The 10,767-nt window shown below is 46.3% G+C and overlaps 1 protein-coding gene across 1 annotated transcript; it reads left to right on the forward strand.

The window, feature by feature from the left end:
- The first annotated feature begins 238 nt into the window (after nucleotides 1-238).
- LOC117050931 (F-box only protein 6-like) lies at nucleotides 239-10,532 on the forward strand. The gene is made up of 6 exons (XM_033156893.1): nucleotides 239-357; nucleotides 3,768-4,061; nucleotides 5,838-6,009; nucleotides 7,512-7,607; nucleotides 8,994-9,164; nucleotides 10,430-10,532. Exons 2-6 carry the CDS (start codon nucleotides 3,806-3,808, stop codon nucleotides 10,530-10,532), a joined length of 798 nt encoding a protein of 265 aa, XP_033012784.1. The 5' UTR covers nucleotides 239-357; nucleotides 3,768-3,805.
- Nucleotides 10,533-10,767: the final 235 nt, after the last annotated feature.

Here is a 10,767-nt window from a genome sequence, read left to right on the forward strand (position 1 = left end):
GCCTACTCTGAGTAGGACTTGCACCGCAGACAGCCCATTGCCTACTACTCAGAAGTAAGCACCGACGATTTCAGTCCGAGTTACTCTTGGGTAAGCAAGCCCAGGATACCCCCTAGAAAATGATTAAGTGGATAAAGAGCAAAGCCACAGCAGCTGTGTGCGTAAGGCCCTCCTCTAAATCGTATGCAAATGAGCCTTGCCCAGGATTTCTATATAGAGAGGGGGTATGGGAGGACGAGGAGAGGGGGGAGACGCCCATCTTGCTCCTCCCCTTCCTGCTGGTTGCTCAGCGGGGCAGAGACTCGTCTTCAATTTGGAGCCTACACGGTTTTGTTTCCTGCACCCTTCCCAAGTCAGGTAATATTTATTTTGTTTTATTGCCTTTAAATCCCACCTTTTTTCTCCAAGGAGCTCAAGGTGTGGTATATGGCTCTGCCCCCCCCCCCTCATTGAATCTCTACAACAACCCTGTGAGGTAGGTTTGGCTGAGAAGTAGTGAGTCACTCAGTGAGCTTCATGGCCAAGTGGAGTACAGTATTTGAATCCTGGTTTCTCAAGGCCCTAGTCCGACACTCTAACCATCACACCACACTGCCCCTAGGAGTTTTTAGGCAAACGAGGAGCCTCTTAGCATTGGGCAGGATCCAAAGAATGAGAGAATTGAGCAGTTAAGCATCTTTAAGTCTCTCTGGCTAGTTTCCAAATCAGAGTAAACCCAGTGGAGTTAATGGGCATAACTAGCAGGTTCATTCATTGCTATGGGTCTACTCCTGAGAATAATTTAGCTGGCTATAACCCTGTGGAATGAGTGGTTTTGCAAACTCCTCTCCCTCTTGGTGGTTCAGGGTGCCTTGGTGCATATTAAGAGAGCTGGTGGAGTGGACCAGCCGTCTCCCTGTCGCCAGTGTGCTCCCCCCCCCAAAAAAAACCCACTTCTGTGTAGTGTGAATAAAGGGAGAAAGTTACTCTTTACCCCCACCCTGCCTCAACAAATTCTATATACCTCACAAACTATTTTAACACGCATCGAAAAAATAAAAGGCAGTTGGTTCCCCAGCCTTCTAAAAATGCACCTGCAGAGTTCAGGAATTTTATACACAACAGACCAGGGATGGAATTTAGAGTTGACTTAGTTTTAAAGGGTGGGTCCAGCCTACAAGGTGTGGCATCACGGTTAAGAGTGCCGGAGTAAGACTTGGGTTCAGATCTCACACTGGGCTTTGAAACTCGCCGTGACCTTGGGCTAGTCACTGCCTCTCAGCAAAACACACCTCGTAGGGTTGTTGTGGGGAGTTAAATGATGAGGGGGCAGAGCTGGGGTGCACCAACTTGAGCTTATGGAGAAAGGCGGGATATATCATCTGTTTATTTGTATGCCACTTTCCCACAAAATTGTGCCCAAAGCGGCTCACAACATCTCATGTGACCAATTAAGTACAACGGTTCAAAAATAAATAAATGCATAGTAGAAAAAATAATCTCCACCAATTAATACATTTAAATAATCATGTACATTTTATTTGAATGCGTAATAATCACAACGAAGGTCTGTTGACTTCATTGGATAGAATTCTCTGCCCCATGAACCTTAGCTAGCCCTCGCTTGCCTGCTTTTTTTTTTTTTTACAACCAGCCCAGGGATTAGTACTGAGTGACTGCACTCTTTAAGACTACAGAACTCAGTAGGGAAGAAACCAGACTTAGCTGGTAGCTGGCTCTCTTTGTCATTGGCGCCCCCTACTGATGGTCTCCATGCATTCCAGCCTATGGGCAGCCTCCGTCACTGGGTGGCCTTGACACAGCAGCATTGTGTTGCAGGGGCCTTCCTTGGCGTTGTCTATTTCCATGCATGCAGGTGGTATCCCGGGTCAAGTCCCTGTCATCACTAGGTAGGGCTGGGGGACAGCCTTGTCTGAAATCCTGGAGGGCTTCTTCCAGTCGGTGCAGATAATACTGAACTAGAAAGGCCAACTTAGTGCAAGGCAGCGTCTGGTGTCTTTGCTATTTATGAGAACATCAGAAGAGACCTGCATCGGGCCAAACGCCGATTTGTCCAGCATTCTGTTCACTCAGGTGCCTAAGGGGGAATCCCACAAGCAGGACATGAGCACAAGTCTGACCTTCTTTTAAAGCCATCCATGCTGGCGCTTCAAATGGGAGAGAGTTCCACAGTTTAACTCTGCGTTGCATGAAGAAGTATTTTCTGTTATATGTCCTGAATCTTCCAATAATAATAATAATACAGTGGTGCCTCGCAAGATGAAATGAATTCGTTCCGTGCGTGTTGTCGTATAGCGGAAATTTCGTCTTGCGAAGCACGGTCGGAGGAAGCGCGGTTTTATGAAAAAACAAACAAACCGCAAAACGTTTTCGGTTTCGCGAGTCACGGCCATAGGGAAATTCGTCTTGCGAGTCACCCTTTCGTTAGCGAATGCCTTTCGTCTAGCGAGTTTTTCGTCTAGCGAGGCATTCGTCTATCAAGGTACCACTGTAAAGGATTCATAGGGAAACAACAGCCCAAGCAAATCTCACACTTCATGAATATCATTCTCTAAAAGTCAAAAGTCTCAGGGCTTAGGGAGCCTGACTCATGATTTTTGACCTAGTAATATTGCAGGAAGTACAGTAATTGTACCCCATCCATCTGACTGAGTTGCCCCTGCCTCTCTGGGTGGCTTCCAACATATAGAAAAGCATAATAAAATATAGCATGTTTAAAACTTCCTATACAGGGCTAGGGACGCGGGTGGCACTGTACAGTAATCTAAACCACTGAGCCTCTTGGGCTTGCCGATCAGAAGGTCGGAAGTTCGAATCCCCGTGACAGAGTGAGCTCCCGTTGCTCTGTCCCAGCTCCTGCCAACCTAGCAGTTCGAAAGCACATCAAAGTGCAAGTAGATAAATAGGTACCACTCTGGCGGGGAGGTAAACGGCATTTCCGTGTGTGCTCTGGCTTCCATCACGGTGTTTCCATTGCGCCAGAAGCGGTTTAGTCCTGCTGGCGACATGACCTGGAAAGCTGTCTGTGGACAAACTCCGGCTCCCTTGGTCTGAAAAGTGAGATGAGCGCCGCAACCCCATAGTCGCCTTGGACTGCACTTAACCGCCCAGGGGTCCTTTACCTTTACATACAGTGCTGCTTTCAGGTGTCTTCTAAAGGTTATAGAGTTACTCGTCTCCTTGACATCTGATGGGAGGGCTTTCCATAGGGTGGGTGCCACTACCGAGAAGGCCCTCTGCCTGGTTTAGTTTCAGTGGATTTAGTTTCAATGGATGCCCACTTCACTGGATGCCCCCAAGTTCCAGTGTTGGGACAGAAGCAGAAAATTTTTTCTCTATCCACTTTCTCAATGCCAAGCATAATTTTTATAAACTTTGATTATGTCTCCTCTTCCTCAGCTTTCCTCTAATCTTATACAGTGGTACCTCGGTTTTCCAGCGTAATCCGTTCCGGAAAACCGTTCGAGTTCTGAAATGCCCGAAAGCCGAGGCACGAATGGCGGCCCGCAGAGGCGTGGTCGAAAACGGAAGCTTTTACTTCCTGGTTTTCGGCGTTCGAAAACTGAAACATTCCTCTACGGAGACGTTCGAAAACCGAGGTACCGCTGTATGTCCCAAACATTTCCATCTTCCTTCATAGGGGAATCGTTCCATCCCCTCAATCATTTGGGATGCCCTTTCCTTGCTAGGAGATTTAGTGTGATCACATCCCTCTTGTGTGCTTCTCTCTCTCTTTCTCTCTCTCCCTTTCTCCCTCTCTCTCCCAGTTCTCCTCTCCAGGTGGAGTGGACATCTTTGAAGGGCGATGGCAAGCCTCTGCGTTTTGCCCGATCACCTCCTGTTGGATATCTTGTCTCTTGTCCCCATGGGCGACCTGATTCGAAACTGCCGTCCGGTCTGCTCCCGCTGGCGGGATCTGGTGGACTTGCCAGTTCTCTGGAAGCGTCTCTTCCGGCGAAAGGACAGCAACAAACGTCTGCCGGTTGTGCCACGTGATATAAAGGCCTACTACATTTTGGGCCACCTGGAGAAGAATTTGATCAAGAACCCCTTTGGAGAAGGCAAGTCCCTGCTTATTGAAGGAGAAATACCAACAAGCCTGCCTTGAGCATAGAGGGAACTGATTTGGAGAGTCCTTTCTGAAAGCCTCTGCTTATAGTCCTTAATAAACACTCAGTGTTGTAGCATCTAGTCTGTATGCAGCAGGTCCATGGTACTACTACTACTACAACTACTACTAATTTATATACTATATTTATAACCCGCCCATCCGGCTGGGTTTCCTCAGCCACTCTGGGTAGCTCCCAACAGATTAAAAACAGAATACAACAGCAAACATTAAAAACTTCCCTAAACAGGGCTGCCTTCAGATGTTTTCTAAAAGTTAGGTAGTTGTTTATTTCCTTGACATCTGATGGGAGGGCGTTCCACAGGGCGGGCGCTACTACCAAGAAGGCCCTCTGCCTGGTTCCCTGTAACCTCACATCTTGCAATGAGGGAACCGCCAGAAGGCCCTCAGAGCTGGACCTCAGTGTCCAGGCAGAATGACGGGGGTGGAGATGCTCCTTCAGGTACAATTTCCAATGGCTTCTCCAGGTAGACCATTCTGAGCTAGGCAAGACCCATGATCTGATTCAGTATAAGACCATTTCCTATGTTCCTGTGAACTGTCCCACATTTGAATGCAGATGAGTAGGAAATGAGATGTGTGAATTCTTACACACACACACACACACACACACACACACACACCGCCTTTCCTGAAGAAACTAAGCATCTCAGGGTTGTTAAGAAACTCCTCCCCGCTCCCTGACACACTCTTTCGTTATGTGGCCATGGCTAACTTAGGTCTGCAAATTTATTTATTTTACATCGGGAACCTTCCAAACACATTGCTTCTTCACCTGCATTCAGAAGTGGTATAGCTGAAGCAAAGCAAGGCTGCACCATATTTCTGCATGCGGAGTTTGACTTTTCACGTGTCAGGCAGGCCGTTGTGAATTACAGCAGAAGGAGAAAATGCTGTGTCACTGGGAATGGGAAGGAATTTCCTGAAGCAGGGAGCCGCTTAAACATGCTGAAATGAAGAGCTACCTAGAGTACTCTTCTCGGTTTTGTATCTTGAGAGGCTGGTCCATGGCAGGGGGGGGGGCAGGATGGGGCTGTTCCCACCTGCCTGACTTTTTCCCACCATCTCAGGGCTTCGTACTGACAGCTTCTTCCTCCTCCACAGTGATGCCTGTGTTGAACTCAACAGGAAAAGGGATGGAGACAAGCAAACTAGAATCGGTTGGTTCTCTTGTCACTGGCTCTGGTCTCTCTGCCTTCTCTCAGCCCCTGGGAGTTGCAGTTCAGTGCTGAGATTTCTGGGGCAGCATCCCTGAGCCGCATTTACAGAACTCCAGTTTTCACGATTTCCCAGGAAAGCGGAACTGAGCGCTAAAACTGGTTCTGGCTATTGGCAAAACAGGAGTATTTTAAAGTTCCGTTCTGGATCCCGCTTTAAAATATTAGACCTTGCGAACTTAAAAATGCAGTCAAAACCGTGTCTACTCAGAAACAAGTCCTATTGAATTTAGTGGGGCTTACTTCCAGGTAAATGGGGTTAGGATTGTAGCCTACGATGTGCACTGTTTTACTAACAACCTGAGATATCTGCACCACTCAATGCCACAAGTGTTTAAATTATGTTATTTAACATGCCCTTTCATAAATTTCGCAGTAATTTATAGGTTGTGTGAATAGGATGCTGGACTAGATGGACCTTGGGCCTGATCCAGCAGGGCTCTTCTTATGTTTGTTAACCCTTCCCTATCACTTGTCCCCTTTTCCTACAGATGGCTTGGACTATTGGACAACCAAGACCATTGGAGATGCCCAATGGAAAATTCAGGAAGTGTCTGAAAAGGCCTCACTGCGACTTGGAATGAGGGACTTTCTTCAGAGGAACCGCCCTGTGGAAGATGGGCCCTGTCTTCAGGTTAAAAAATGCTTTGCTGCTTGTGATGGGTAAGGATAATACCGTTTGATCTGGGAATCAGCTGGAGATGGGGAGAGCGATTCACTGTTTTTGCTGCGGGTAATCTTGGGCCGGCATGGAAGCTTGCCTTTAGATACCCTCTCCTCAATCCTGGACCAGTTTCTTAAAATATTAATAATAATAATCACAACTTACACCAACAAGTTCAATCTAATGAGTTCTTTTTAATATCCAATAAATTGGTATAGGGTCAGACATACCTGCATGAAACTGCAACACCCCCCCCCCAAAAAAAAAATCCCCATGTACATTGGTACCTTGGTTTTTGAACTTAATCTATTCCGGGAATGCATCCGACTCCTGAAACCATTCGAAAACCAAGGCACGGCTTCTAATTGGTTGCAAGGAGCTTCCTGCACTCAAGTGGAAGCTGCGTCGAACGTTTGGCTTCCGAAAAGTGTCCTCAAACCGGAACACTTACTTGCAGGTTTGCGGCGTTCAGGAGCCGATTTGTTCGAGTACCAAGGCATTTGAGAACCAAGGTACCACTGTATTAACTTTTCTGCCTGGAATGTAGGAAGGGCCACAGCTCATCTGCTCTGCATGCAGAAAGTCCTGGGTTCAATCCCTGGGATCTCCAGGTAGGGTCAGGAGAGATTCCTGCCTGAAACCCTGGAGAGCCACTGCCAGTCAGTGTAGGCAATGCTGAGCTAGATGGAACAATGGTATAAGGCAGTGTTTTTCAACCTTTTTTTGGCAAAGGCACACTTGTTTCATGAAAAAAATCACGAGGCACACCACCATTAGAAAATGTTAAAAAAATTAACTCTGTGCCTATATTGACTATATATAAAGTAATTCTCTTGAATAGGAATCAAATAAACAAATTTTTCCCACGGCACACCAGGCAACATCTCGCGGCACACTAGTGTGCCGCGGAACAGTGGTTGAAAAACACTGGTATAAGGCAGCTTTGTATGTTTTATACGCTGATCAGAACACCATGCTGCCTCTCAGGAGGCTAGGAAGAGCATTCCCACAACCTCTGGCTTCTGGCCTGCTTTCAGCTTTGTGGGTCGTGTGTTGCACAGGACTCTTTCAAAGCCCTGCCAATTGGGAGTGGGTTTCAGGTTTGCAACTTTCTTCTTGCACACTAAACAAGGCAGGATCCAGTACTATAATAATATAATAATCCTTTATCCAGTACTATAATAATATAATAATCCTTTATTGTCACTACACCACCTGTGTGCAGTGAATTAAATGAGCCCCCCTCCCCCCCCACATAACTCAATCTTGTTCACACTCTGTGTGCTTGTCGGACCAACCAATGTCCCCAAAACGGAGGCCTGGATTGGAACCCAAATTTTCCTAGAGCACCACGTTAATAAGTGGCCAAGCCCCAGTGCCCTTCTGCAATGAGGCTTGCTAGCCATCTCCATGGGTGGGTTGACGAGCTTGGCTTGGAGCCCCCAAACCCTTGGAGCAAAAGGCAGGATAGTGATGGTGTTACTTTGTGGTTTTCACTTAGGTTCTGCGCCAAGTCTCAGCTCATCACCTTGAAGGACGAAGGCTACTGGGATGAGCTGATAGATAGGGTGAAACCCAGTGTTGTGGTGACGGATTGGTGAGTGCAGTGTGTGCCATTGTGGCTGTTGGTGAGTTTGTGTGGCAAGAAGACACTCTCAAAGGTTCCAGTAGATCGAAAGGATAGAAGTGGTCAATGGGTTGGCCATGTCATGGAAATTCTACTCCATCTTGATCCAGAGCAGATTCCAATGTATATAGTTAGTAGAGTAAAAACTCAAACATGTTGCGGGATTCCCAAAAAATAGAACAGAGGCAATTTTACTGCTACTGAAGGCAAATGAGCATAATGGTTGCAAATCCAGTACATTCAGGATTGGCACAGTCCATAAGAAATCCAGTTGCAGCAGAATTAACTTCAACTTACAATAACTTATAATAAGTTTAACCCTTAACACTAAGCATACTATGTACAGTACATGACACCAGAAGGAAGAGAGATAGAAAGAGAAAATGAAACCCAGGCTCATTCTGGCCTTATTTTTAGTCAGCATGACCTTGACTGAAAGAGATAACAGAACCAGTTTAAACCAGCTGTACTCAACTTCTCTGAAGGAATAACCGAAACATCATGAACTTTCTGCTTGTTTCTTTCACATAGAGAAGCTTCCAGAATCCTCTTGAATTAATTAGATTAGGAAAGATCTCTACACATCAGATCAATACTTTCTGGACTAAGAAATGCAAATGGACAGGACAATGGCGCAGGTCTGATTGAACCTGGGGTTCAGGACCATGGGAAGTTAGTTGGCCAGCGAGTTACTGTAGATGGATGGAGACAAGTGTATCTGATGGGACCTGGACTTCAGGACCACGGACAGTTCCAAAGCTGGCAATAGGCTCCAACAGTGGTCCAACTTTTTTGGACCTGTGTAGGCTTTCACTACAATGCTAAGTCCAGCTTTGGTGGCGTGACAGCTTCCTTAAAAGATCCACATTGCTTTCCCAAGGTGGACAGTGACCACCTGCCAGTTACCCTGGCCAGCAAAACTCTGTCATCATGGCTTCTAACAACATGGGTGGGCTGGGCTCCTGCAGGGGCCTCTGGCTGGTAGCTGGAGTGTGCAGGGTTTCTGGCTCTGAAGTTCAACTCCAGAGGGGTTGTATTTCCCTCTCAGACAGGGCTGCTGGATGAGGCCTCCACAATCCTTGTGGGTACCAGAAATACGGGTCGCAGTTCTGTCCCAGCCACACGGTCATCTGCCACCAACTGCCCAGTGGTGGTGGGCAGGAGAAGGGGCCAATATGATATCTATTACAACTATGACAATTATTAGAGGAAGAGAAGAGGATTCTGGACTAAGATGGGCCATTGGCCTGATCCACCAGCCAGGCTCTTCTTAGATTTTAACTCCTTGTGAGAGTGAGGATTCAGTACAAATGTTATGGTGTGGAAAATTCTCTGTTTCTCTATCTCTCAATATAGTTTTTACTGCACCAAAGGCACCCAGTACCAGCTGCGGGTGCAGCTGTTATCAGCAGACTTCAAGGTCCTAAGAGAGCGGTGTTCTGAGGGCTTGTTCATGAATGGTTCTAAACATGGAAGGTGGCGAGAGGTAAGAAGGAAGACGGTTCGGAAGCTTCAGCTGGTGCAGAATTTGGCGGCCAGGTTGCTCACCAAGGCAAGATGGTTTGAGCATATAACAGCTGGCACCAACTGCACTGGCTTCCAATTAGTTTCTGGACCCAATTAATTAAAAAGCGCTGGTTTTGACCTATAAAGCCTTAAATGGCTCAGGACTGTAATACCTCAAGGACCGCCTCTCCCCGTATAAACTTAACCGGACCCTGCAATCATCATCTGAGACCCACCTTCATATGCCCCTTCCATGAGAAATCCAGAAGGTGGCACAACCCAAGAGCCAGGGCCTTTTTTGCAGTGGCTCCCTGTTTGTGGAATGCTCTCCCCAGGGAGGTTCATCTGGTGCCTTCATTATATATCTTTAGGTGCCAGATGAAAACGTTTCTCTTCAACCAGGCCTTAAGCTGATTAATATTCTATAACCTTTTAAATATGTTTCTGGGAGGGAGGTTATTGTTTTGTTTTTGACTATTTATTTGTGCTTTCACCTTGTATTTTCACCTTCTGAACTGCTCTGAGATCTTGAGATGAAGGGAAGTATATAAGTCAGATGAATAAATAAAACTTAACTGTAAGCCACCAAGAGTGACTGGGGAAACCCAGGCAGATGGGCAGGGTATAAATAATAAAAAATTACAGTGGTAGCATGGTTTCTGAATGCCTTGGTACTCTGGTTCCTGAACGCCTTGGTACTCATATATTTTGGCTTCCGAATGATCGAAACCTGGAAGTGAGTGTTCCAGTTTTCGAACGCTTTCGGAAGCCAAACATCCGATGCAGCTTCCGCTATTGTTTCTGCGCGGCTGTGCCAATCGGAAGCCACACCTCATTATGTACCCCAGACGAATTTTATTTTTGCATTTGCAAATCTTATTTTGACAATTACAGTGGTACCTCGGTTTCCGAACGTCTCGGTTGACAAACCGTTTCGTTTTTTGAACGCCATAAACCCCGAAAGTAAATGCTTCGGTTTTCGAATACGCCTCAGAAGTTGAACATGCCGAGGTACCACAGTCTGTTATTTTTCTCAGTGTTGTTTATTAAATTTGAAAGCTGCCCTTCGTGCCTCGGTTTTCGAACGTTTCAGAACTCGAACGGTCTTCCAGAACGGATTATGTTCGGAAACCGAGGTACAACTGTACTTTGAAATAAATGCTGCAACAGCCTGCCTTATGGGACATTTTGGTGAAGGGGCAGGCAAGGAATAAGAATGCCTGAATGAAACTTTACCGAAATCACCACCCACCTCTCTCTCTCTCTCTCTCCCCCTTATCCCGTAGGTTTATTACTCCATCTTTGGCTGCCCTCCTGGTGTCCGCTACATCTTCTTTCAGCACCAAGGCCAAAATGTCAACGGACGTAACCATAAAGGTGTGCGCATGACTAAAACCAGCATCACCCTAAAGTTCACTTACAATATTAGTATACAGAACTGATTTGCTGAATTCCCTTTGAAGCTGGAGAAAAAAAACAAAGCACACCCCCTTCTTTGGCTGGGCCAATTGTTTTTTTGTTTTTGTTTTACTTGTTCTTGTGCGGGTGAGACTTTTACAAGGTATTTTTTTGGTACCGCAGAATAAATGCATTTTAAATTATTTCTGTGGTTGGTTGCTGTTGA

The sequence above is a fragment of the Lacerta agilis genome, chromosome 8 (genome assembly GCF_009819535.1).
Source record: "Lacerta agilis isolate rLacAgi1 chromosome 8, rLacAgi1.pri, whole genome shotgun sequence".
Lineage (NCBI taxonomy): Eukaryota > Metazoa > Chordata > Lepidosauria > Squamata > Lacertidae > Lacerta > Lacerta agilis.

What these genes read in the sequence shown, in the direction of transcription:
- LOC117050931 (XM_033156893.1), top strand. Translation starts at nt 3,806, where the DNA reads ATGGCAAGCCTCTGCGTTTTGCCCGATCACCTCCTGTTGGATATCTTG. An exon ending in CAAGAACCCCTTTGGAGAAG is followed by an intron (nt 4,062 to 5,837) that starts GCAAGTCCCTGC and finishes CTTTTCCTACAG; the next exon opens with ATGGCTTGGACTATTGGACA. An exon ending in AAGCTTCAGCTGGTGCAGAA is followed by an intron (nt 9,165 to 10,429) that starts TTTGGCGGCCAG and finishes CTTATCCCGTAG; the next exon opens with GTTTATTACTCCATCTTTGG.